Genomic DNA, 27,523 nt, shown 5'->3' on the forward strand with positions numbered 1-27,523 from the left:
TCTCACAGGAATAGTCAAAACCTTGCTGGTTTAAGGTTCCCCACAAATATAGGTTTAAAAGAAACATGGTTTAAATTAACCTATTAACCTCCTTGTTGTCATCTCATAATATTTGTTAAAACATGAAGTGTTCCACATATTCGTCTTGTAAATTCATCTTGGAATAATCAAAACAGTTTTTATTATTATTATTATTAATAATAATAATAATAATAATAATAATAATAATAATAATAATAATAATAATAATAATAATAATAATAATAATAATAGTTAGTATTGTTATTATATTACAATTAAAAACAACAAATTATAGCTGTGCAGCAACAACAGACAAAAAACTACAATTCCCATCAGTAAAGCACCGTTTTTGATTGACAGTCAGCCTGACCCGTCACAGAATCTGAAATGCTGTAGCTACCGCATTGGGCGGGGTTTCGTAGCACAAGAATGGAGGCGATCGGCGGGCAAACGTTTCATTACACGCTTTGAAATGTAATTTCCCACGGACACTTTTCAGTTTTTTGATCTCCATGCCACGTATGGCGACGAGGGACTGAGAAATAGGCATACGCCTGCGTGAACCCAGAGAGATGACTACGCGAGGGATTGTCCAACGAGAGTAAATGAGAGGTAAGGGGGAAAGAAGGGCCCACTGTCGTAGCTGGAGAGCTTCGGGGAAAAGTGGGTAGCGCCGCCTGACGGACCGCCCGACGAACCGGGCAGCCGTTGTCAGGAAACCGCGGTGTCGAGAAACAGGTCTGCAGTATCGGAGGGAGCGCCGCCAACAGCTCTCCATATGCCATCACACTATAAACAAAGATAGGGATCGCATTTTTGAGGAAAATCAGTCAACGACTCTTTAGTTAGTGTTGACTAGCGGTCGTATCGTTAGCAGGGGAGGGCCTTCGTTTAGCTAACGGTTGAAAATTCTAATGTTTGTCCGCGGAGTTGTTCCTTTATGTCTCTGTGTGAACACTGCTAGGGATTTTACTGTAAAATAATAATAATAATAATGACCAATGTGTGAGAGAAACGTCATATTTCAATAATTCAGTGCTTTATTATACTTTATTACTATACAGATACTGCTCAGTGTTACGTGTTGTCATTTTAATGTCTTGTTTACCACAGGTGTGTTCTTGCTCTGGCCTCCTCATTCATTGGAGCAGTGAGTGAAGTTTCACTTTAACTTATCACTTGTCACATATCGCCTTTCATGAAACGCTTACAGTCTCCATAAGACAACACACAACACTCAAGACAGTTACACGGTGCCAGCATGGCGGAGCAGCAGGAAGAGGCAGAGGGGGTTTATGTGGAGCACCAGTACATGTGCAGCGAGTGCCACCAGCTCTTCAACACTCTGGAGGACGTGTTGATCCACCAGCAGATCCACACGGGCCAAGAGGGAGAAGGAGAAGGGGAGGTTGGGGAGGGCATGACCATCCAGGGTATCCCAGAGATGATGGGGCAAACCCAGCAGTACCAGTGTCTGGAGTGTGGGACCATCCTCATGAACCCAGAGGAGCTGCTGCAGCACCAGGAGATGCACATGAGGGAGGCTGGGATGGAGGTGGAGCAGCAAGGTGACAGTGGTGTTTTGAGCAAGCCTGAGAAATCTGAGCGTGTTGAAATATTAATAATGTACATGACGCTGTTCTGTAGAAGTGAACTGATGAGGTCTTATGAGGAAATCCATTTGTGTATTATAATAATGCAGTCATGTTAGAGGAAGCAAACAGTTCTCAGTAAAGCTAACAGACTCTTCATATTGTCCTGCACAATTGTCACATTGTCAGTACAGAATTTAAGGTGTGCATTCAACATCTTTGCCAGCCTCATTTTAAGTTTAAGAATCAACACTAACTCTGTGCTGTGTGTATAACTGTTCACCAGAGATGTGCGAGGTCCTGGAGACAGAGGAAGCCGGGTCAGAGGCTCAGGTGTCGGGACCAGTCCAGTACCAGTGCCTTGACTGTCTGGCTCTGTTTGACTCACCTGAGACCTGGCTGGAGCACCGGCGGACCCACAGCAGGAGCAGCACACACAGCAACACAGAGACCATGGTATGGAATCAAACATATGCTGACACAACACTGAAAGACTAATCGCTATGTAATTGTTTTAATTAGTAAGTACTAAGGTACAAGTCTGGTGGTGGTGCGGCACAGACGGGTTGTGCTTTGGCTTTGGCAGACTTTTAACACAATAACAGTTGTTTTGTCTGTGGAAATAAGTTGCCCCCCTGAAATTGATGTTGTTGTACTTGCACCATGTAATTATGCACTGAGATAAAACATGCACATTAAGCCATGTTATACACACACACTCACATCCCCTCAATACAAGACTTTGTTTTGCTATCATCTCTTGTAAATCATCAGCTGAATTGTAATTTCATTTTAATGTAAAAATCTCTGAACATCGTAGAGTAGAAAGGTAGGTGATGGGGCCATCCTAAATTCTAGCTGTTTGAGTGGTAATATTGGTAACAGCAGTGATTTCCTCAATCATATTTTCCACTGTGCTGTGTCATTCATGTTTGCAATAGCCAAGCAAGCTCTTTGGGAAATCTCTGGGTGATGGTGATACTGTTAAAAATTCATTTCTGACTTTGCATTCATTACTTTTAGGGTCATGCCCATAAACTGTACACTATTCAATTTGCAGCACAGTCAGAATTTATTTCAGGGACTCTCTGGTTTGGGTTGCGTGGGCCAGCACAGACTGGCCCACTGCGATCATACTGTAACTCTAGAAAATACTGGTTTGAATGAGTGTCATGGCCAAACCGCAGACATCCAGTCTCCAAAGCATCTGATAATCTACTAAACTAAATGAATGTGTGAAAGCCGTTCCAAGATATCAAAGCATTTTTGCTATTCTCATTAGACATCACTTGTTTATTTTGTAGAATTGAATTAATCAAGTATAGAATTTTAGTTACCTGTGATTTTTTTTTCCCCATTGCAACAGGAGTATGTGCTACAGCCCGATGGCACCGTCACTCCACTGAACAGTATGCAGAACTATGTGCTGAGTGAGCAGCAGGCCGGAGAGATCTTGGCACAGGTACTTGGGACTGTAAACACCTCACAACAGAGGCGTAGATTTGAGGACTAGGTGACTGGTTTTGGGGTTTAACTGTCTCTATGTACACTGCTCTGCGTGTTTTCCAGGTGCTAGCTCAGCAGCAGCAGAAGAAACGTCAGTCCATCTCTAAAGCAGCTGCATCTCACCGTTCTTCCCTGCTGCCTCCTGTGACGCCGACCCCCGGCTCCGCCACCATGCACCTGCAGATTCTCACGGCTCAGGCCCTGGCAGACAACTCCACCACTCCCACTCCGCCCCGCTCCAAGCTGCCCCCTCTGTTGCCTGCCGTTGGCCGAGGCTCCTCGGCAAAGCTGGGGGTCCTGGAGAATGGTGTCCAGAGACTGGAGTTGAGGTTGGCCCCCACCGTCCAGGAGCAGCAGCAGCAACCAACAGAGGTGGTGGTCATCCACCCTTACGAGTGCTCAGAGTGCTCTCTTCTCTTCCAAACTCCAGAGGACTTCCTCCAGCACCAGGGGGAGCACTTCCTGGCCCAGGACAAAGAGAGCGGGGAGTCAGGGGTCATGAGTGGCTTTGAGGAGGCCCGAGGGAGGGAGGAGACCGCAGAGAAGGTGGAGGACATTAGGATTAGAGCGGCAGAGAAGAAAGAAGTGGTCTGGGTCAAGCCGCAAAAGTGTGAGCTCTGCAACCGCACCTTCACCTCCGTCAACCGGCTGGCTGCTCACAAACGCGTGCACGAGCAGGGAACGCATGAATGCCCGGAGTGTGGCAAGGTGTTCAAGAAGGCAACATCACTGCAGACACACATGCGCACACACTCTGGTGTGGCTAGGTATCTGTGTGTGGACTGTGGCAACGGCTTCACCACTGAGATGACCCTCATCATGCACAGGTAAAAGGCTCAGAGACACCACTGCAGCCTAAATAATAATGAGAAAATGACCCTGACATGACCTTTTGACTCTTTTTCTGTCTGTTTTATCTTTTCCTCCTTGGTTTCTTGCAGGAAGTCCCACACTGCAGACCCCCTCCACAAGTGTCAGTTCTGCAACAAAACCTTCACCAACATGACAAAGTATCTCTACCACCGCCGAACTCACCTCAACCGTGATACATCTGGCACGCCCGCTGCTGCCTCTACGGTAGGACAATATTCATTTCCCAGTTGGGTCAACAGCCTTATGTTAGTATGGCACTTAAATGTAACATGCCTGTTGTCTTCTCTAGGTCACAGCTCCACGAAGAGCATCTCTTTCTGCTCTTGCTATCCTACAGAGAGCAAGAGAGAAGAGGAATTCCCACACTGAGGCGCACATCAACCTGCTGGCCCCTCTCACAGAGGAAGAGATGGAAAAACTGGGGGAGGAACCAGTCCAAAGTTCTCAGACTAAAGTAGACAGGGGTGAAGTGGAGAAGCAGGGGGAAAGCAACAAAATGGAGGTGTCTGCCCCACTTGAAGGTAACACTGGTGACCCCCAGCAGGTGGAGGATGCCACCAAGTCTGGCTCAGCTACAGACCCCGCTCCCCTGCATGGCACTGATACAGGAGTCATGTGTGGCTCCACTGACTCAACAGAAGCTGCTTCAGCTGTGTCATCAGACAAAGGGCCTTTTTCTTGTCGTTCGTGCTCCAAGACCTTTCCCTCCCAGTTGCAGCTAGTTCAACATCGACGCAAGTCCCACGTCACTGAGCGCAGCTTTGTCTGTGGAATCTGCGGCAAGTCTTTTAAGAAGCAGATCCACGTGCGCAACCACATACGAACACACACTGGCGAGAGGCCGTTTCAGTGCTCTGACTGCGGCAAAACCTTCTCATCTCTGGCCAATCTCATGAGGCACACCCTCATCCACTCTGGTGTGCGGCCGTATCGCTGTGATGTCTGCCACCGCTCCTTCTCACAGTCCTCCAACCTCCGTCAGCACAGCCTACTGCACTCCAACGCCGCAACTCTGTGCTGCCCCGACTGTCCCGCCACCTTTCGCTGGCCCATCAAGTTAGCAGCACATCGCTACACACAGCACCCAGGGGCTCCGGCCCCTTTCCCCTGTCCTCACTGTGAGGCTGGCTTCCTGAGCAGGAGGCAACGAGACAGCCACTGTCTGGAGCAGCACCCCACCCTGGTGCAGGCTGGAACAGGGACCGAAGTGGGCAAAGAGACCCACAGTCAAGCAGAGCCTGGTAAAGACCTGACCTCAGAGCCCTCCACCTCGACTGCAGTAGAGACGCAAACAGGGGATTCAACCAGTCTCGTGCGGGGGGGTCTGGAATGCAACATTTGCGGGAAGAAGCTCAATTCTCCGGCCAATCTGCGCCTTCACAGACTGAGCCACTTTGCCTTAGGCCCTGGGCGGCCGCGGTCTGCCTCGGTGAAGCGGCCTAAAGCCCACCAGTGCCCTGTCTGTGGAAAACTGTTTGTGTCTTCCTCCGGTGTTGCACTTCACCAGCGAGTCCACACTGGTGAGCGCCCGTTCCCCTGCCAAGTGTGCGGGAAGCGCTTCCGTCAGAACACACACCTGCGAGAGCACCTGCGCACACACTCGGGCGAACGGCCGTTTTGCTGCGAAGTGTGCGGGAAGGGTTTCATCCAGAGTATGCACCTTGCTGAACACCGTCGGACACACACGGGCGAACGGCCACATGTGTGTCCTCTGTGTGGCAAAGCCTTCAAGACCTTCTCCAATCTGAGGAACCACAAAAAGACCCATGCCAGGCAGCAGAGGCTAGACGAGGAGGCCGCTGCTCAAGCTGCCATGGAGACCAGCTCTGCTGTGGCAGTGGTGGACACCTCAGCGGTGGATCTAGCAAATGGGCAGCCTCAGCTCATCCAGATCCAAACCTCAGATCTTCAGCAGGTCAGTAGCATACAAGCTAAGTGTAGTCACGTCTAGCGAACCATTGATAAATTATTGTAGGTGAAAAATTGACATTTAAACTGTTGAAATAAGTGAGAGGATGACAATTGGTTTGTTTCCTCCTCTCAGACACAGGGCACTCCCACTATCATGTGTAATGAGTTTGGGGAGACCATCGCCATCATTGAGACAAGCGAGGGTGGAGCGCTGCCTCTGGAGCAGGCCTTGGAGATCTACCACACAGCTTTGGAGAACGGCCTCGCCATGGACACAGTCGCTGTGGACGGACTGCAGCTCCTCTGAGGATGAGCACCTGTCAGAAAAACTAGAATTAATTCTTTAGCGCTTCTGCTGAACCGATGAGTCCAATACTGCTTTTAATGCCAACTGAAAGAAAGAAAGACTGCTGTGATATTGAGAAGTCAGTTTGGAGAGGTAGTTTACTGGAATCAAGACGCTGAAATGACAAAGTGCATATGAAGTTCAGCAAACACACCAAAGTACATCAGCTTCCCTCTTTCACAGAGCTGTGAGAAGGATCAGTATTAAAATGTACTGACTGTACTAAAATAAAGAATATGGCATTCATTATGAATAAGGACCATAGGTTGTGCCTCATGACATTTGTATGATTAATTTTATCATTTTTATAAGTTAAATGTGATTTTTCTTTTAAAGTTTGGTTGTACTTTTGAAAGTATTCTGTTGTAAATATGTGAAATCAATACTTTTTTTTCCAAGATGATCAATATTTGTAAACCCACAGTCTTATTAAATTAAACTTCACTTACCCAGTGTCACGGCTGTTCACTGTAAAAATAATGTGGCAAAAAATAGTATTCATTTTAGGTAACATTCTTGAGCCACTCCGTCAGTTGCGTCTCTGTTTAAGGAAAAACCCATTTTTCACATTTCCAGCAATAAAATCACTTTAATGGAACACCTATTTTTATTTGCATACTGAAAGATACAGATACAAACTTAAATTATTCATATAAATTCCTCTCTTGCATACTGTAACAGCAAAACAAGGAGTATAACACAAAAACATTAATATCCATATTTATTATTGTTTTTCCATTTCATGTGTTTTTACCTTCGGTAATGGGTGTCTTAAAAGTCAACTTATGTTCAATGACAGATTTTTCCTTATCAATAATATAATGAGTCTACTGACTCTACAGTAATTATTTACAACACAACCAAGTCTTGCACAAAGACACAACCAGTATTATATCCTACCAGCTCTCTTTGATTCGTTACCCTCCTCTCACTTACCCCGGTTTCCTCTCCGCCCATCTGAAAAGGAGGTCTGGAGAGAGCAATAAAGTGACAAAGGGGAGGAAGGAGGGGAGGAAAGAGGTGGAGGAAGGAGATGTACAAGTGTTGAGGCTATAGAGTCAAACTTAGAGAGGGACAGAGAGGCATACAAGGTTGTCTAAAAACATACGGCTTATTATTACTGCTGAAAGAATAAAAAGGTCCACGTTGAGTCTGTCAGCCTCTTTGAAATGAATAAAAATAACTGCACCACAGGTTCTTGCTGAGGTGAGAGGCCAGTCAAGGGAAGACTACAATGGAGGAGCTGTACAGGTGCGGAGCAGCATCTCTCACCTGCCCTTCAAAATTATATAAAAAAAAAAAAACTTGTACAAGAAATCAACAGCTGGCAGAAATGAAGGAAACATCTGCCAGCCATGAGAGTAGAACTAAGGACCAGGATTCACTGCAGTGATAGTAATAACAATAACCATAGGAATAGTACAACAACAAACTGAATATGACCATGTTAAATACAAATCAAATTATTTTAAAAAAGTTAATAAAACTGCTTGGCAGTAGAGGATTAAGGCCGTAACAGCCTGACCTCTACAACTAAGAGCCAGGATGTGCCCATTGACTCTGACCAACCTCCTTCCTTCATGGCTAGCGAAATGAGAGGCACAGGAATGCTTGGTTCCTACCTACTGGCATGTGCTAGGGGGTCAGTCGTGAGAAGGGAGGACTTGGCCAGACAGGTAATTGCAGGAATGATGGCACTGCCAGAAGTCCACTAAACATTTCAGTCAATTTTTTTTTCAGTCACTCCTGGTAGACCTCCCCTGAAGGTCTACGTGTGAGCAGGTAAAATGGAGAGAAAAAGATCTTTCCAGGTCCATAGCGACGAGTGCTCTTTGTCAAATCAAATAAGTTTCCAGCTGTTGAGGGCCCAGCCCCCGAATGTCAGCAGAAACAAGACACAAGCTTACGACAGTTAAGTCCACATACAGATTGTTCCTTGCGCAGATACTGAACTGCTTTTACTCCTCTGATAACCTTATTAAAAACAAATATCAAAACATATAACATCCTCTTTTTTTTCTTTTTTTTTTAACTGCAGACTTTTCACCATCTCAGAATGGGTTAAGCGGGTGTCTCCGCCCCAAAACCAGAACCCTTTCGTCTTCGAGGCAAACGAGTGCAGCTGTACACAAATGGTCCTTCGTTCACTGGCGTCTATGGGAGCTCCCTCTCCAAGGTGGTTAATACAGAGTGCTAATTCAAGTGTGGGATTTAAGAGTTTGCAGGGTGTGTGTTGTATGTAGTTTTTGTGCCACTGGGTCACATATTTATTTATTTTTTTTAAGTCCCAACATTGAATTCAAACATCTCTCTCTCTTAAAGGTTGGCTTCTGAGGATAGAAAGAAATCAGGATCTGATAAGAGGAGCGTAAAGAGATTGGATTTAAAAAATATGTGTGAAAGCGTGTAAGGGGGTGGAAAGGTGTGACAGCAACAGTCACCGATTGGTCGATCTGATTACTCAGCATCCCTCATCTGCAAGAGTCCTGCGATTCACGAGGATCCTCTGGGCTAGCCTCTGTCCCTTGCTCCCCTTCTTCATCCTGCAGGTCCCCGCCTCCTCTCCCAGATCCTTCTCCTGACTGGGAACCAGAGGGTCCAGGGAGGGAGCCGGCCGAGTCAGAGATGCCTAAACCAGAGGCATCAGAGGGGGCAGCTGTCTGCATGATTTTCTGCCGCACCTCCCTGATCTTCAGCTGTAAACACACCTTGGTGGGGAATATGTCAGAGTATCTCGTCTGGAAGGCTGCAGTGGCCTGAGCTGGAATATTACAAAAAAAAAAAAAAAAAAAAAGCTAATACTTGCAAGAGGAAAATCACTCACAAAATGCCTGCATATGCAGTATAAAGTGTGTGCTTGTGTCTTACCTGATGGAAAGAAGCCCTGCTCCTGGAACAGCTGCATGACGAGTGCTCTCCTCTGGTCCAGCGTTCGTCGCAGGGAGGAGTACGGCACCTTATCAAACTCCAGCTCTGCCAGGATGTCTTCTCCATCTGTGGCTGGGAGAGGAAACAAACAGGTGGAGTGGCTGAGTCCTCAGGAAACTGGTTACATTTATTAACATCTTTGTTTATGTTCTACACTAAAAAAACGTTTACCATTTGAACAATACACAGCAGTGGGTGAAACATTTCACTAAGCCAGTAATTTCTGATTTGACCTGCATATTTTTTTTAAATTTCAAACTAATCCTGTTTGTTTTATTTCCTGTTTCAAAGGCAAAAACAGAACTTTCTCACTTATCCCAACATCCAGTCTTTGTTAGCCTACACATTCCTCCATGCCAACTTGACATATGTACCGCATTTCTTGTGATTTTTATCGCAAATATTTAAAAAAGGGAAAATATAGAAAAAACCCAACAATACAAACAACAGCCCTCTCTGAGCCCAAACACCTCATCCTACACTGCTATTACACACAACCTGTCCAGAACAAAAAATAAACAGACCAAAGAAAAAATGAATTTTAAGGAAATCTAGAGACTCTAATTATCTGTCTGAGTAGTTTACTCTTGCTTCTCTCTGTGTGTTACCTGCTCTGTCAAAGGTGAAGATGTCTCCCTCACACTTGGCGGCACTTTTAGGCGTGTTGGGCTCTGAGCTGCAGCTTGAGCGCCGCCGGCTCTTTCTTTTAGGAGAGACTTGATCGTCAGTGGCTGAGTCCAAATCTGGAAGCACACAAAGAGATTTACACACAGACACACAGTTATTTTAAAACCGTTGACATAATGAGTAGAAATTAAATGTCGTTTTCTCTGACTAATAGCCCAAAAATCTTCGCTTTACTATAATGTATGGACAAGAAAATGCTTTGAGAAGCTGGACCTATAAAGATTAATCAATTATCAATATAGGCCTATTGATTTTCTTTCGACTAATTGTCTCAGCGGAACAACAGATACAAGTCTAAAGGCATTCAGTCAGAGGATCATAAAATGCTATTGTGAGTGAGACCTGTAGAGTTCTTCCTCTTGCGGCGATAGCTGCCCAGGATGGCGCGGGGTGAAGTGGCCAGACTCTGCAGGGTGGGTGAAGGCAAAACCTCCTCAGGCCGAAACTCCGGCAGCTCGGCAAAGCGCTCCTCGAAATACACCTCTGACAGCACCCTGCCAGACCAACACACGGACACACCACAAAATATACAGTATATATACACTGTCCACTGTAATTTCTGCAACTGTAGATAAAAGATTCAAAGGTGTTAACTCACTTGTCCACAGAGTCAAAAGTCTTCTTTAAAGGTGGTGGGCGGGCTTTGACCTTTTTGGGTGTTGGGCCGTCTTTGTCGGTCTGTGGGGGTGGCAGGGCAGGCTCTGTGGCTGATGGAGGAGGGAGAGGAGAGGAGGGGTGGGACTCCTTCCATCCAGTCTGCACAGAGAGTTCAATTTAAGGATTTCATATGGTCATAGAGGTGTTATGTGTCAACAACAACTTAGGTAGTTTTTTCTGATTGTGTTAAAGCTGAAAGCCAGTGCGTGATGTTCCTCTCACCTCTTTGGCAGTTGTGCTTTCCCTGGTCCGTGTGTCAGATGAGTCCGCTGCACTGGAGCCCTCCAGGGGTCTGTCAGAGGATGGCGGCTCCTCGGCAGGATGTGTTGATGGAGACGCTGTCTGTCCCGCTGGCTCAGGATCAAAGGAGAAGTGACAGTTGGCTGCAGCTTCCCTCTCCCTGTCCCTCTCTCTCTCCTTTTCCCGCTCTCTCTCCCTCTCTCGCTCTCGCTCCCTGTCCTTCTCCCGCTCTCTCTCTTTTCCTCTTCCTCCTCCTTCATAGCTGCCCACGGGAATGTTTGCCACCGTCGCCTTCACTTTCTGAGGGGTCCTGACTGGAAGCTGGGTTAGTTTGGGAGTACCTGGCGTGCTACCTGCAAAACAGAAAGACAAAACTAAACAAATAAATAAAATTATTCATTACAAATTTCAACATTGCAAATTTAGTCTTGGATGAAAAAAAAAAAAAATACATGCAGCCGCACCAGGTGCTTGGATTTGAAGTGGAGGACTGCAGGGCCTTATGGACACAGCTGAGCCACTGGGAGGTGCCACTGAGCTGCTACTGCTGGAGGTCTGCATTTGCCTCTCAAGCTGTCTGTCCGAATGCGTCAGCAGCTCTGTCTGCCTCTCGGCCTGCCTGTCAGCCTGTCGATCTGCAGGTCTGTCTGGGGGTAGGTGCCTGTCTGCCTGTCTGTCTGGATGTGGGTGTGTGATTGTGGCAGGTGCTGCCGTGTGTTTGGGCAGGATGTGAGGGGAAGTGCTGGAAGGGCTGGAGACCGAGTACACCACGCTGGGGGGCACTGCTGTCATGGAGACCACCCCTGTTGCCATGGTGACGCTAGGTGAAGGAGGGTAGATGGCGGTGACTATCTGGCCCCCGGAGCCTGAGGCAGGGGAAGAGGTGGAGGGCTGTGGAGACTGACCTGTGGCTAGGAGTGGCGGTTGGCCTGGAGGAAAGAGACAGGGGGCCCAGAGAGGCCAAATACTTTTCTCATTTTCTTTAGCACTTACAGTGATAACACATGACACTTTCACATGAATAAATGTTCATATTTATTTTATTTATTGCCAATTAACATAACAAATTACTGATTCAGTCTCTCGCACCAAATGTCAATCCAGATTTGTCCCTGTGAATGAGGTTTTAACGTGGTGTGAGATATTTAACTAGTCCTACTGTCAGAGTGTTGGCATCCTGAAAACTGGCTGAAATACACACCTACTATGTTTGTATATTATTCAGTCAAGAGTCTAATATGGATATTGTAACAAAAGGGTAGGCGAGTTACATTAACTTATAGGCCAGTTGTTTCTACATTGTTCATTGTATGGCTGATGTTTCATAAACACAGGCCTAAATTTTTTTCAATATCTTTTGTTTATTTCTTTTATTTCATGTTAGAATTAATCTGAGGTATAAAACTGTCTCTGCAGATTTTTTCCTATAAAGCTGCTGATGTTTACATCCATTTGGCAAAAGATGACTCATGTATGCAAATGTATGTTCGGTGTTTAATTATGAGTCTGGAGATGTAATTGATAGGTTATCCACACATAATAAACACTGGCCCACTTCATTTATAGTTGAATTAAAGTCATCAACACAAATCTGTTTTGGTCAAACAGGCTAAAGTGGTGGAATCTAAACTGTGTTTGACTTCATGGGGTATTTGACTCATTTAAATAAAGTGGATTATGTTGCTTATCTTTGTTATTCATCTGTAAATTTCATATCAGCACCCTGCAGCGTTCACCTGGCACAGAACGAGTCCCCAACCCAAACCCCATACTAATTCTGAGCAGGTTTTGAGAATATACAGTGGGGTGCTCACATTGTAAAAAAAGTGACTGAATGAAGTATACACAAACCAGACTGTATGCATACTAAATATGGTCAGTTTTTGAGCGTGCTGTTGATAAGAGACTATACTCCCACCATGCTACACATCACTGAAAAGCTTCTGAAAGATGACGGAAAACAAAAAAATACTCAAAAAATCAGTTCACTATAAGAAGTGGTATGTGGTATATTTAAATTTAAATCAGCCTTGTATTTATATCATTATCTCTGTAATTAACTTCAACATTTGTCAGGAGGCCAAATATTCTTGTTGGAGAGCCAAATGGGTCCCAAGGGCTTTGCATATAGCACATTTCATACAATACTTTATGAACACAAAAGAACAGAAGCTATGAAAACATCTCTCTGCGGCACTGACCTGCAATCAGTGGCTGAACCAGTGTCTGTCCAGGTGGTGCGATGGCTGTAAACCCGAGTGTTGCTAGGGGCGAGGGAACATATGCAGATCCAGGCACTGGCAGAGCTTGCTGGGTGGGGGAAGAGCCTGTTGTCGTGGAGACCAGAGGCAGAGTGGATGGGACCCCTGGAGTGGACTGGACATAGGTGATCCTGAACAGGGGTAGGGGGCACAGAGGTGATTACAGGAGAGAAAATAAAAAAGAGAGAAGGCCAAGAGAGATGGAGGGAGGAGGAGATGACATTTTTGTGGTGAAAGATGTTGAGAAAGGTGTAGTAGCAGTGACAGAAGGTGTTAAAGTATAATAACGAGGCAGAATAGAAATGAAGGGAACAGAGACGTGATTAGAAAGAAAGAGGAAGACAAAAAGAGAAGTGCTGCAGTGAGGGTCAGTGGGTGAGTGTACATCACAGTGAGCAGCACTGGATGACTAGTGCTATATGTATGTGAGTGTGCGTGTGCGTGTGTGTGTGTGTATGTGTTAGAAGCTGAGAGGTAGTGTGGGGGTGGCAGGCAGAGGCAACTTGGGCCACCAGCAGCATGACTAACACATCCAGAATAGAGCTGCACTGCTACAGCTGCACCCCTGCTGGAGTTTTTGTTTCTCGTATTGTCTGCTCGCAGTGGTTTAGAAACCCAGACCAGCGGACAATACAACTTCCTACTGTTTGGTATTATTTATGCCACCTTAACTCAATCAAGTACCAGAATGTAACTGGAGTTACTTCAATCCATAAACTACACAGAGGAGACAATATATTTGTTTTCACAACACAGTTTTCACACCAATAACCACAATAAAAACCCACTCAGAATGAAACTGCCTGTTTAAAACCTCATTACAAACAAACTGGCCCATTTGGAGAGGTATTTCATTCTGCTTGAAATGACTAAATAAACCTTTTATCTTCAGTCTAATGCATGAAAATTGTCATATAAACACTCCCTCTGGCTGCTTTCTATTTTTGGAGTAAAGACACACTTTCTGTGCATGCTCACCTGATGTATTTAAGTCCAAGATTGTTGCTGGGGAATTATCTCTGGTTAAGTGATGTTTACTAGTTTAGTCTAAAGTCCCATTTAATGACTGCAAGAGTAGTATATTGAAAGAAAAACTTGTTCCATCTTTTCAAACATTTGCCCATGACTTGAAACTCCTTTTTTAAAATATGTATTCTGGAATATGTACACAAGACATGTAAACAATACATCTTATCCATGTTTTTCTATAGCATGGAAGCCATCAGTCATATTTCTTCCAAACAAAAAAAAATGAAACTGACAATAGTGGAACAACTACTGAGATCAACAGAAGCCCAGAGCTGGATGACGCTGATATATGTTCACAAACGGGTGCCTGTTTGTCAGAGCTGAGTCAACCTTTACTGGCACTGACTGTAATTTGTTTACAACCCCTTTCAGACATCTGATCTATAACAGTGCTGGGTTCATCTGTCTGTTTAAGAAATTGCTTTTAGGCTTTCAAACATCAGTTTCCATTATCAAGAGCTGTATGTCAACTCCAACATGAGTGGTGCGAAGAGACCTGCAGCGCCCGAGCATTAAAAAAACTCTAAAATTCTTTTCCCCCTCCTCGCCACGACACAGCTCCACTGGCAAGTTAGTAAATGTTGCCGTTTCCCATTGACAGTTTATTCTCACTGTTTGACGGTAAGCCATTTACAGCTGCTTTAGTAACTTATATATATACATACACACACACACACACACACACGCTGACAGCACCCAAGCTGCTGCACTGAGGTTTGGAGGAAAACAGACTAAGTTAAATTCTGCTTTAAACTGAAATATCATTTTGCTCACATGCTGTCTATTTTTTATGTTAAATTAGTTAATGCAAATGTGCTGTCAGCCAGGTGAGCATTCCTATAGCAGCCAAATATTCATGTAATTTAAGCTTTGACCAATCATAAAGCCCTGCAGTGGGTATCAGGATCATATATTACTGTGCAGTCCTTTTTTCGCTTTGTTCTCCTGCACTGCTAAATAAAATAAATCCTTAAAAACTTACAAATGTTCTCACCTGAAATGCGAAGAGCACAAGAGCATCTCTTTATAATCTTTTCTTAAATTGTATTTTATTTATAAAACAATCTATTAAACAGATATAATTTCCTTGTGTGTAAGGAGTGATAATTAGACGTAAATGTGAAATTTACTACTCAGCTGTCTTAAGAAGGCAGTACAAATCGCACATTTAATAAACAAAGTTAGCAGCTGACGCCCAGGTGCAAGATGAAAAGCACATTAGGATGGTGTTAGAGGTTAAAGAGTGTTTTATGTGGTGTTGCCTACCTGGTAGGTGCCGGTGGCAGCAGTACAGCCTGGGAGGGGGCTGATCCTGGAGCCACCACAGCAGCTGTGCCCACTGTGACAGGGAAGGGGGTGGCAGGGTGCACTGCTCCGCCCTGAGGCAGCTGGGACTGAACCACAGGCATAGGCGCAATCTGAATGATCTGGAGAGGCATGGAAAGAGGAAGCCATGAAGATCCGAATAAGACAAATTTATGAATGGGTGGAGCAAGTAGCGAGCTAATGATTGGTTTATACTTATACAAAATAGGCACAGTTTCTAAAGCTCTCATGTCAGTGTCTCCAGTGAAGTCCTCACTGACCTTGCTTCCGGTCTGAGCACCGTTCTGGACAGGAAGAGGTGGAGCCACAATGGGAAACTGCTGGGCAGGGGCTGGCGCAGTCCGCACTGTTGCCATGGGAACAAGCATTTTACCCTGGAGCACCGGAGACTGTGTTTGCACTGTGGTAAGGACAGAGAAAGAGGGTGGATGAGCATTTTTTTAGGAGTCATCATAAAGTACTAGCTATAGGTGCAAAAGTCTCATCATGACTTTCCTTTGCTGTCATGACTGCTAATTTAAAGCTCTCACCTCTAGTTCCCGGGCTGACCACTCCCACTGCCGGGCTGGACGTATATCCTGTCAGTGAACTTGTAGCCTGCTGCTTTCCATTGGCCAAGGATACGTGTGCAGGTGGAGCTGTGGGCAGGTTGAAGATACTGGTTGGCTGGCTGAGCTGCTGAGGTGGACTCTTGGGGTTGGTGTTGGCAGGTAGTGTGGGCAGGATGTACTGAACTTGTGTGATAGCCTTACCCCCGGGGGGTGCAAGGGAGGAAGCAGGAAGGAACTGGGGCTGAAGCAGGGGCAGAGGCAGGGGCCCATTGCTTTGGCTATGTGGAGCTGAAACAGCGGTGGAGGGAAGGGCCTGCTGATGGGAGGGCTGAGACTGGGGGGAGGGGGTGATGAGCTGTACAGCAGGTTGAGCAGACAGGGCCCCTCCTAACACCAAATTAGTCACTACACCACCTGGGCCCACGCCTCCACCTACAGGATTAGGTGACGAAGAAGAGTAGTACCCACCCCCTGTGGCTGCGGCCCCGCCTCCTGGTCCTGAACCGATGAGAAGTTGTGGCTGCTGCAGGGGAGTCAGGGACTTTCTCTCTGGCGGATGTGGGCTGGATGAAGTGCCTCCATCTCTAGGTTTGCTGGCAATGGGGAGTGGTGTGCTGATGACAGGACGCATTACATTGGTCACCACCGTAGAGGCCACTCTCACAGCGCCAATGCCCAGGAGTGGGTTCGCACCCAGTGAACCCACTGACGAGGATGGAGGTCCTCCAGCTGGAGAGGTGGAAATGACTGACTGACCAGAAGAGAGGGAGAGAGAAGAGGCTTGCACTCCTCCTCCTCCCTCTCCCCCGAACGTGTCCTTACCCTCTCCCTCTCCTCTTTCCTTCCTCCTGTGATCTGAAAACCCTCCCCCTCCTGATCTCCCCTCATCATAGCGCTTACTGGTGGGGTAAGAGGACAGGGAGACACTCCTGCCATGAGGGGTAGGGTGTGAGGAAGCGGATGATGCAGTGGAGCAGATGACTGGAGCAAATACTCTCTGAAAAGACAGACAGGTGGACAGAAAAATATTTTGAGAAAAGGAAATAGAAGACAACTACTTTAAAACAGTAAATCAATCTGTATGTGAGAAGCTAAAAAGATCAATAACAGGAGACAAATAGTGCTACCTTCCGATCGCTTTCATCTCCAGAACCGTGATCACTGTCACTGTCAGTCACCCGCTCCTTACACTTGAGGTCTATGGAACTGCTAGGATAGGGGTCCTCTGTGGAAAATAAAAACATACACTACTACAGCTGTATTGTGCAATGTCGACAGAGTGAGAAGAACGCGGAAAACACTTAATTCCAGCATGGTTAGCAGAAGTGTTAACCTTGAAGTCACACCAGATAATTAGCCTAAATTAACTACTCTTCTTCTTTTGTTACGCATTTGTAACAGTTCATTACCAAGTGAAACCAGCTACAAACAGTGTAGCGCCCTGATAAAAGGAGCTGAATCAACTGCAGTGGTGTTAATACTGGATTTTAACTTCTTGGAAATACCAGTTTGTTTACATGCCTGTTGTTCTTTTCACCAAATGGGAGATTTCGTCAGTCTGAGAAATTCCCAATATCTCCTACTCGGAACTACAAGTCGGAGGCTGACATGAATGGTTTTTCCCATTTCGCTGCTTGTAATTACAGTTTAAATGATACATTATGAATGTGTTATGTGTCTGAGTCAGCTTTCAATGCCATCAGATCTATAAAACTGAAACACAAAAGTGGTCAATATAAACAATTTCACCACATTATAAGCTAAATTAGTAAGTAGGGAACAAAGTGCAGAGAGAATAAATAAAACTACATGGTGCACAAACAAAAACCACATGATGGTTTCACAAAGTCTTTTGTGACAAAGTCATACAGGGCCATCGCTGCTGACGTCAAATTGACTAAGAATCTTATTGTACTACTGAAAGGAATTTCCACATGTAGTTGCTGGAAATGTATTAAGTGGGTCAGTGACACAGAAAAATGTGCTAACGCTTTAATATTTCTAATCGAACTTATTGCTTCATGAGTAGGTCTGATTTCTCACCAATGACATCATCATCTCCCTCCTCCTCACAGATGACCATGCGCTCCTCGTCACTGGTCATGTCCTCACTGACGCCCCGCTGGGACTGCGACAGGGGTGGGGCATGGCTCGAAAACTGGCTGCCACCATCCCCACACATCTGAAATCATGAAGTAAAGGGCCATGAAGCAGAGATGCTTTTATTGGGTTAAAGTGGGTGGGATTGACTGTTTGTATGTGTTTTCTTATTTGAATATGCCAAGTCTGTGAATGTGTTTTATATACTTTTATCTAAAATATGAGAAATGTTATCACAGGCAGATACATAGTATTTTACTGCCACGCTGTTCAACATTTCTTATTTCTGTCTATTTCAATGTTTGTAATAAAAGCAAATTTGACTATGACTGCACTGGAAAACAAACAAAAAACAGCACTAAAACACTGTTTCCTTTCCAGGTCCACAAGCTGTTCTTATGTCTTACCTGTGCCAGTTCTGCTAGGGCCTGTGTGTTACCCCTGTCACTCCGCTCCAGGTTGTGCATGGCACTTTGAGAGAAGGCTCGGGGACGGGTAAGCTGGCCCACATGACCTTCCCCTGCACTCCTCTCAGACACTAGACCTGGACCAACCCCCCCCTTCAGCTCCACAGAATGAGGCTCTATCAGGGGGCAAAAAGAAAAATGTTAAAGGTCTGGAGAGGAAAAAAATACTGCAACTGACAGATGTAAAATATATAGTATATGTGTGTGTTGTTGTGTATCATGAAAGCTGAGTGAAACCAACCTGTGGACTCAGACATGCTCCTCTCTCTGATGTCTTTGCCCCCTGGCACCCCACGGCCTTCAGAGCTGGACTTCTTCCTGTCTTTGTTGCACCACTTCCAGTCTGGGTGCGCCTTAAAGTGGGCCTCTTTTACCTGGGAAAAGGAGAGGGGAAAAGAAGGACTTAGTAGAAGGAATAAGTATTCTTATTTTTAAGCATGCTCGAGTATTCTTAAGCATGCTTATGCTTTGCAGGTTTTCGTTTTGTCCACAAATGCATCCATGTACCTGGAAGGCCAAATCATGGTATTTTTGTTTCTCCTTGGTTCCCAGAGCATACCACCATTCCCCAAGAATCTTGCTCACTGTCCTGTTGTCCTGGTTTGGGTGCCGCTGGTGCACCAACGCTCGATGGCGCTTACTGAATATCATAAACGCATTCATCGGTCGCCGGATGTGGTCCTTCTCCCTCTTAGCAAGCGAGCAAGAAAGAGAGACGGATATTAGATTACATATGTAACTGAAAAGTACATTGAGAATTTTGATGTTCTGGTGGGAGCAGTAAAAAGGCTACCTTTCCAGGGCTGTTCTTCTCTCCATCTTTGGGCAGTGCACTGAGGGACTGAGTGCGCCTCTTTACTGGTGATATAGAGAGGGGCTGCTCTGGTACAACCCCTGGAAGGAAGCTGAAAGGAAAAAAAAAGCCCTCTGCTTCTTATCTTCATCACATATCTTCCTGGAGAACAATATGAACATGCAGCCTTCCACATAAGCTCTACTTTCTCTGCCCCTCTTTAATATTTAAAAACTGGGTGATTTTCTACTTCACATCAAGTATTATGTACCATAGAGCCAGATGCAAGCCTATCAGATGTAGACACAGAGCACAAGTAGTTCATCTCCCATGAGATACATCAGCAGATTCAGCAGATAGCTCATCCATTTCAATGGCTGACAGCCTGGCCACTGCCTTTCATATACTGATAGAGCCCAGAGATGGAATGCTTTTGTTCCCATCTGCTTTGTTCTGGCATTGAGCTCCTCTGCCCAAATTAGTGCTAGGATACAGAAAATATCACACTCCCTTACTGTATGTGTGGGTACACAGTACCACACAGAAAATTGCTGTGAAGGCTGACTTGGACAAATATATAACCACTCTTAAAAATGGACACTGATGGTGTCTTTACATGTTCATGTAACTTCACAGCTTTTACACAAAATCGCTGTAAAGCAGAAACAAAACAATAAAAACTGCACTAACGGGTCATCCACATCACTCTCTGTCTCGCTATCAGGCCTCTCCCTCTCTGCATCTCCTTTCTCCTTCTCTTGAGGCGGCTCGTCGGAGGAGGGGGGAGGCCGGGATGGGGGACCTCTTTCTACAGTGGGAGGTGCCTCTGCAGGCTCCTGTGACAGCGCTGCCACCCCCTGACACTCTGAGGAAAAACAACAAAGAGATGCATGATCATTCGTGGAAAAATAAACAATATATAGTTTTCAAAACAGTATTAAAAGCAGAGGAAAAATAAATAAAACTGGTGATAACACATGATAAACAGTCATTAGGTCAGCCACAAAAGTAATCAGTACCTGTCTTCAGACTGGCTGCTTGGGGGTGGTTGACTGGGTGCTGGCTCTCCCCTGGCTGAGAAGAAGCATCTGATTGGGTTGGTGCCAGGAAAGGGACCAACGAATGCCAGGGGAAGACTGGAACTGACCGGGGCTCTACGTTGGTCCACACTGCAGACGAAAACACAATTACTTATCATAAACAGCTGATGTCCATGACTTCATAAATTGCTCCCCTGCTTGGATATCACATTCAAGATAACCAGGCCTATTTCCTTATACAGGGAATCAGGGCCCTTCAGTGCAACACTCCCACTAGAAATGCATTTCTACTCTAATTACCAGCTCTAATAATTATTTGAAATGAGTTTGCAATGTAATCATGCATCCTTTTTTCCTAAAGTTTAACTGATGGCGCCACAGATAAATATACCACAATGAGCTTATGTTGTGACAGTATGCAGAGCTCTACTGGGTTTCATTTTATTCATCTTAGCAGAGGCTGGTTAACATCTGTGACACTAGGTGGATGCAATGAATTACCTGGCGGCATAGAACAATATTATTAGAACTTTGAGAACTACCAAGAATATCATCACTGCCACAGAAGCACACCTCCAACCACTTAACTGGTTAAATCACTCCAACAACAGCAGATGTACCAAAGGACTCTGTGTTCTCAGTAACAGACCGGATAGACAACAGAAGCTGGTACACTCAGAACATTCATAAATGAATAAGGGACTGTGCAAGTCATATTATCTTTATTCCCACTGTTGGAAAAAAATCTCTTAATAAGGATACATCTCCTATATCTGTCCCTAAGGCCTTTAAAAACATATTCAGTAAACATATTAATTCAACACTTGAAGAATGCATAATGCTACTACTAAACAATACTGACATTTATACTGACATATGTGTGCAGATTTGGCTAAAAGGACAATGCATTTTCGCACAAATAGTAAAGTAAGTGATATGGACTAACCAAACATGCTTAATCCTTGGCGGAGGTACTGAGGATTCTCTGATGAAAACATGGTTGAATGAAATCCTTGATGTTTCTCCAAATAACAATGATCAAAAAAAGATATAATGATATGTCCTTTTAAAATGTCTCTTCTACAACACACAGAAATCCAGGTGAGGAAACATTTTAATCCAAAAATCTCGAGCTGATACTGTTTGGAAGCTCACTGATGACAAGTGCTGAATGGTGTCTGTATCCGTTTCGTCCCTACAGGTTGCAGTCATCATTCACAATTATTACTGCATCACCCTCCTGCAACATGAAAATTTTAAGATGTGGCATAGAGAGGTATCCTTTTTTTATTATTCCAATGCGAGTATAAATGAAATATGTCTGTCAAGTAGAGTCAATCTCTCCGTATCGCAGAATGCCGCAATCTAATAACGCACGCGGAACAATCAAACATCAGTGGACAAAATGTACTATAAACGATTACAATAACATACAAAACTTAAGTTAAAAATGTGAGAATGCAACAGTGTATAAACGACCCACTGAAAAGATGATTATGATCGACGGCAAGCCTCCTCCTCCCTTTGGTCTAATTACCCCCGATGCCCTCTCTCCCTGTTTGTTTACATTACTACAGCAGCTCGGCCATGAAGGGGTTAACGAGGCCTTGAGCCCATCCACGGCCTGGATTAATACATCCGCCCGGAAACTACGCAGTCTTCCTGGGCCATGTCAAACCACACTCTGCGGTTGAAATCGAGCTGCAGACAGGTGGGCTCGGCAGATATTAAGAAACACATAAAGCCTCCGAGTCAAACAGGCTGAAGGGGCTGCTGCTGTAAGAGGGCACCGTATCGATCAGGCTAAGCAGCACTGCAACAAGCAAACTGGGGTGCGATCAGGGCTGAGGTGATTCGTCTTAACTTGGAAGAGCGGCGTGTTACACTCTGCTTATTGTCCCAACTGTGCGCTGTTTATTTGACCAGCGACAACTTTGACACTTGCTGATTCATAAAAGAAACCACACAGGCTCTGATTTAGCTGTCTCTTGCAACAACCGGAGACTCAAGTGCACCGCTCCAAATTGGACCAACCTCTCGGGAACGCCCCTGGTCGTGCACCCGCCGCACAGACAGAGGCAAAAGAAACGCAATTGTTCTCATGTCTCAACTACAAAGGCGTATTCACACATACTGGCTGCCAAAATAATCCGACCAGGACTGTTTGACAAGTGCATTACACCAAATACTAACTTGTTTTTCCCATTTCTTGCCTTCCCCCCTCTCTCCCAAGAACTGCACCATGTACCTGTCTTAACCTGACAATTTAAGTTAACACCTGCCGAGATACAAAATCACCTATAAAAGGATGGCGGCCAAGTTGGGTTCATCCCTGTTTACCACGCATAAGCAGATGTCGTTTGACTGTAAATCTGGTGCATTCATCCATCACCCAGTGCTTACAAGCCCCGCTATCCGTCGGCTTGATTACCAAGAGAGCAAACAAACACTATCGTCCTTACTACTAGGTAGAGCTTTAGCTCGTCTCTCCTTTCTTACCTGGCCAAAATCTGGCCACAAACCTGACGTTAGCTAGCGACTGATGAGACTACAACACAGCAGATAAGAGCGAGCACGGTGAGGACTCCTGGCTCCAGTCAGCGAGGAGAAAAGGAGAGATGAATCGCAGTTATATTTCTCTTTCTCCTCCTCCTCTTCCTCGGTCAAGCTCTCGGGGAAGCGAACGAGTGGCTGGTTGAAGATGCCCGAATACAGAACCCGAAGCCGACAGGGGGGGTAGCGGTGGTGATGGTGGGGGGGCTTTAAGAAGAAGCGATACAGTAGGTTAGGTTAAAGCCGTTAGTGAGGTCCGTCCGTCTGCAGCAGGTTAGCTAGCCACTTCGTGCGGACGACATCGGCGCTCACACCGTCCAGTCCGTGTTTAATACCCGGTGTTGTTTCGAGTGTTGTTTCGGTCTAGAAAAGTCCTCGTATCGCATCTCCACAGCTCCCAGCCCGAGTTTACTCCCTTATTTTTGTCTCGTTGTCGCTCTCGCAAACCTTGGCCCTTTCTTTCTCTTTCCCTCCCTCTTCCTCTTGTTGTAAACTAGGCTGCTTCCCCCCTCCCCATCCCCCGTACTCATGGCCCTCCCCTTCTCGTCCTGTCAACCTCGCCCAGCCTTGTCCCGCCTCCCCCGGCGAACTCCGCTCGGCTATTGGTCGCGGCGGCCAACCGTCATCTGCCCGCCGCGAACCCTGATTGGTCGGCGTGTGCAATGGAATGCCAGTCATATGCAAATTTCACGGCCTCACGATTAGTTTCTCCTCTTACCACAAAAACTCAACTTAGCTTAAAAACGCAACAGTAATAAATAAAAAAAGTCACGTAACTCTACTACATTCACATGAAAACACTCGCTGACGTTAACTCAATGCCACAAAAGTATGTATTTTGTGTTTCTTTCAATAAGCCCACCCGGTGGTATGCCATTGGTGCAGGGTTCGTAGTAAACCTTGAGTGATGTGTGAAGGCACGAATCAAAAGCCGACACTCAGATATAGGCCAACCAATGGCTTAACAGAAGTTAGATAAGATCCCTCCCTCTTACAAATGCTCGGCTCCAGCTTTAATACCCATGAAGACCACCCGATGCAGGAGGGCGCTAGTGAGCCATCGACTGTTCACTTGCCACGCTGCTTTTGGTCTGTCTATGCAATCTGCACAGAGGATGGATGTTGGTAGGGGCTCTGAGGTCAAGATGACAATGCACATCCACAGCCATCGAGCCTATATAAGTATGCAGGGTCATCCTGCACACTATTTGAGTGTTTGAGTGTGTACAAACTTGTTCCATGCAAATATAAATTCTGACTGTATTATAAATCAGCATCTTTCTTATAAACCCTTTTTCGGGTAATTGTATACCTTTGCTTTTGGAAACACAGCAAACGGTGGGGAGGCAAGTGATGCAATTTTCCACCATAAAAAAGCCTGTTCAAATCCCCAAACATTTTTCCATCTCTCCATCATGCAAATGTGCCTCCTCCAGACAGAATTTTAAATGTTCTGATGCAACACTGGCATGGAGAGGAAGGAGAGAGAGGGGGGAAGAGACAGAGAAGAAGAGAAGAATTGAAAACAGGAGAGTAGGGGTGGTTAGAAAAGAGAGGGAAAATGGGTGGAACAGGCTAAGAGTGGAGAGGACCAGAGGGTAAAAATAGACTGAGAGTCATTTTCAGCAGGAGAGGCAGGCAAGCAGGGAGGGAGGGAGGGAGAGATGGAGGAGGAGGCTGGGTGGGTGGAGAGAAAACAACTTGTGAAAACAGAACTTCTCTTTAAGGGAGGAAGGGTGTGGGGGGCCAGAGATGGGGGAGACAGAGGGAGACAAAGGGAACGCACTTTAAGATCCTTATAATGTTTTAAGTATAACACAAACCTCATACACAAAGGAAGAGGACTTGTACGCATAGCATGGTTTCTCATCATACTGTATGAGTCAGGAGGTCATGCTCAGCTGAGCTCATGTATCCATAAGACAAATACAATGCTGGGAGGGACTTAATTACCACTACAAGCCAGTTAGCTCATCAGGAGCTCTGAAGCTGACCAATAAGGTTGTGAGAGCCACTGGCAGCCGCTGTCTTCAGTAGTAAAAAAAAGTTAACCCACTCAGTCCTGGGCTACAAATCTTACAAATTTCAAGAACATGTACAAATCAAAATTTACACAAGTGCAGTTATATGAGAATGTGACAGATAATCTCAAATAAAAAAAGGAATCTTTGCTCTGTACTCAACTCTCATGAGCGTTAATCTTCTTAGTCCACTGACATGCATCTTGAGTCATGGAGAGATATTTGGGGAGACTGTCTGTTCCTCTTTTAAGCCTAGAGGGTTTCCAGAAAGGGTTAAACTAATAGGCATTAGAAGAAGAGACAAGGCGAGAGAGTAAGAGATTAAGGCTTATCAATTGCACTGAGCTCTCAACAAGTCAATCCAGCAAACACAGTGTGTTAAGGGGGAGGGAGCTGGACAGCTCGGCTGAAAGGAAAAGAGAGTGAAAGAAGGCAGGGGTGGAGATGAGGGATTACTGTGGCGGCTCAGTGGTTACAACCCTGGGTAAACATTACAAGCCCTTAGTAATGAACTACATCTGACCAATTATTCAGAGCACAGTAATGAGCTTTCCTTTATCCTGGTTTGAATATGCTCAAATTTCTCGACTGATTCACAACAAGATGTTGCAAACCTGTTTGCGTGGAGGTAGTTTTCTACTTCAGAAACAATGTTAACTGTCACATAGCAGCTATTTGAGTACAAAGATGTACACTTAGGATAACAACATCTGTTGACTGCTTGGCACGTAAAGTTTCACAGAGGAGGTGAGGCAGACACGACTTGATTGTGGGAAACCACAGAATTTTAGCGCTTAGTCATATATAATAGAGATAAGAGGTGAACACTGGTAAGAATAAGAGAGAAGGTGTGAAAAAACAGCAGAAGAGAAATTCCCCCTCAGCTAAGCTAAACTAACTCTCCCTGCTGCCATGCTGGCAGTGTAATATCTGTGTAGGTGTTCAGCAGCTTTCATTGGCTGTCTCCTCATGCTTTTAATGTGCGTATGTATGCATGTCTCTGCCTCCTCCCAATTAAATCTGTCAAAATGCCACGTGACCTCACTCAAGAAACTTTTCCTCCTCCTCTTAACCTACGCCGGTGCTGTGCAGGCGGAGCACCGCCTTCGCTCACTCTCCCATCCCATCTCTCTCATCCCTTAATTCATCTTCCACCCCTATGCTCTGTGTCTCTCCCTCCCACAACCCACCATTTGCTCCGTCCAATTATAACTCGATCCACCAGTCCTTTTGCAGTTACCATGGCAACAGCTATGTTGGGCACAGGTCCCCGTGTCGCCCATGGTCACCAGTCTGTCACTGACCATCACCATCTATTGCATCAAAATAAGCTTAACCAATCATTTTTACATGGCTTGCTGACACCCAGAGGGAGCACTTTGTGTGACCCAAAAACGAGATTTTACAGACACTAGATCTGCTCATGGCTTTTATAGTTTCAGTTAACGTTAAATAGACTGGTGCTTCTTATGTTGTTCAATGTGGCAAAAGGACAACTCGATCACTGAGTACTGAGAGGAGCAAAACAGCAATTATCGGGAATTGGACAGATCAGTCATCGCCAAAACACACTTCACAATCCATGAATACACATGCAGATTCATTTACTTTCTCTTCCCAACAATGAATAATTACCGTAGAGTAGAATACATCAAACAAACTTGAAACTGGTGTTTGGAGACCCAGATCCCTCCACTCACCGCGTGACAGAACTTGTAATGTATGGATTTGACCATCTGGGGGCACTACTAGTCTGCAGATAAATGGCTAACAGACAGGCAGCGCCAGAAAACCAGTGCAAATACTGTGGAGCTAGAGATGCAAGGAAAGGAGAGGAGGAGAGTGGGATGAAGGAGAGAAAAGAAATTCCTGTGCAAAATACAAACTCATTCCAAACTTTGGGATGTGAGGGACATGCGAAAACTGTCATGTCGCAAGAACAATAAATGTGAGTGTGACAGTGACACCAAAGAAGCTGAATGTCACTGTAAGTTTACATGCATGCAGTCAAAGTCTTGGAGCCACCTCAGACTAAGGAGTCCCACTGCACCAGTGCATTTTGAGAATCTCCCTAAAGTACGCTTTGCCCAGTAGGAAATAGGATTATTGTTGCACATGACTTTTGTGGTAAGTCTTGAGGGCTTCACATGTGCTTTGGTGCCAGTTTAGATGGCTGTGTGATCCAGATGTGGTTGTTGCCATGGCCAGGGAGGATATGCAGGGCTTTAAGCGTTACGTAAAGCAGGGGCGGGAGGGAGTGGGGATGTTATTCCCGGGTATCCGTATCCGGGTAGACCAGGATGAAGAGAGGAGGGGAAGCGAAGCCACTGCAATGCGATGGAGCAAAGGGTTAAAACAAATGTGTCATAATGTTTTGGAAAGAAAAATCAAAAATGAGACGAAGGACAGGCGGAAAAGCAGAGAAAAGACGTATCCAAGTGCAAAACAACAGTGCGGAAAAGTGTATTCACGTGTACTTAAGAGAGTGTGACATGTTTACTCAGTGTTGCACAAACGTGTGCATGTTTGTGTGTGCAAGCGACATGGAGAGACAGAGAAAAAGAATTAAGCAAACTTAATAACATGCAAAGACTATATTGCAATTTTGCTTTCAATCATTT

At 45.3% G+C, this 27,523-nt stretch overlaps 2 protein-coding genes across 3 annotated transcripts in view; one reads left to right on the top strand and one right to left on the bottom strand.

The window, feature by feature from the left end:
• The first annotated feature begins 414 nt into the window (after nt 1–414).
• On the top strand, nt 415–6,697 carry znf526 (zinc finger protein 526). Of its 2 annotated transcripts, none has more exons than XM_018672283.2 (8): nt 415–633; nt 1,135–1,589; nt 1,900–2,069; nt 2,980–3,075; nt 3,183–3,946; nt 4,061–4,196; nt 4,282–5,907; nt 6,037–6,697. In XM_018672283.2, exons 2-8 carry the CDS (start codon nt 1,283–1,285, stop codon nt 6,208–6,210), a joined length of 3,273 nt encoding a protein of 1,090 aa, XP_018527799.1. In that variant the 5' UTR covers nt 415–633; nt 1,135–1,282; the 3' UTR covers nt 6,211–6,697. The 2 variants fall into 2 exon arrangements, with proteins under 2 accessions (XP_018527799.1, XP_018527800.1); XM_018672284.2 differs by having other exon boundaries at nt 1,235–1,589.
• Nucleotides 6,698–6,957: 260 nt separating this feature from the next.
• The window catches only part of cicb (capicua transcriptional repressor b), a 36,441-nt gene continuing 15,875 nt past the window's right edge, over nt 6,958–27,523 (bottom strand). The window contains exons 3-21 of the mRNA XM_018672269.2: nt 20,308–20,457; nt 19,979–20,153; nt 19,289–19,400; nt 19,003–19,185; nt 18,737–18,869; nt 18,436–18,611; nt 17,972–18,110; nt 17,056–17,153; nt 15,908–16,925; nt 15,638–15,777; nt 15,318–15,478; nt 12,963–13,153; nt 11,226–11,690; nt 10,744–11,114; nt 10,463–10,620; nt 10,207–10,358; nt 9,786–9,920; nt 9,118–9,249; nt 6,958–9,010 (exon numbers count right to left, since the gene is read on the bottom strand). Of these exons, the coding sequence (XP_018527785.1) occupies nt 8,721–9,010; nt 9,118–9,249; nt 9,786–9,920; nt 10,207–10,358; nt 10,463–10,620; nt 10,744–11,114; nt 11,226–11,690; nt 12,963–13,153; nt 15,318–15,478; nt 15,638–15,777; nt 15,908–16,925; nt 17,056–17,153; nt 17,972–18,110; nt 18,436–18,611; nt 18,737–18,869; nt 19,003–19,185; nt 19,289–19,400; nt 19,979–20,153; nt 20,308–20,457 (4,379 nt within the window). The 3' untranslated portion in view covers nt 6,958–8,720. The remainder of the gene's footprint in view (nt 9,011–9,117; nt 9,250–9,785; nt 9,921–10,206; nt 10,359–10,462; nt 10,621–10,743; nt 11,115–11,225; nt 11,691–12,962; nt 13,154–15,317; nt 15,479–15,637; nt 15,778–15,907; nt 16,926–17,055; nt 17,154–17,971; nt 18,111–18,435; nt 18,612–18,736; nt 18,870–19,002; nt 19,186–19,288; nt 19,401–19,978; nt 20,154–20,307; nt 20,458–27,523) is intronic.

This window comes from Lates calcarifer, linkage group LG15 (assembly GCF_001640805.2).
Source record: "Lates calcarifer isolate ASB-BC8 linkage group LG15, TLL_Latcal_v3, whole genome shotgun sequence".
NCBI lineage: Eukaryota > Metazoa > Chordata > Actinopteri > Centropomidae > Lates > Lates calcarifer.

Coding starts and splice junctions, on each gene's coding strand:
- znf526 (XM_018672283.2), top strand. CDS start 1,283: ATGGCGGAGCAGCAGGAAGAGGCAGAGGGGGTTTATGTGGAGCACCAG. Junction 1,590..1,899: donor GATGGAGGTGGAGCAGCAAG/GTGACAGTGGTG, acceptor ACTGTTCACCAG/AGATGTGCGAGGTCCTGGAG. Junction 4,197..4,281: donor CGCCCGCTGCTGCCTCTACG/GTAGGACAATAT, acceptor TGTCTTCTCTAG/GTCACAGCTCCACGAAGAGC.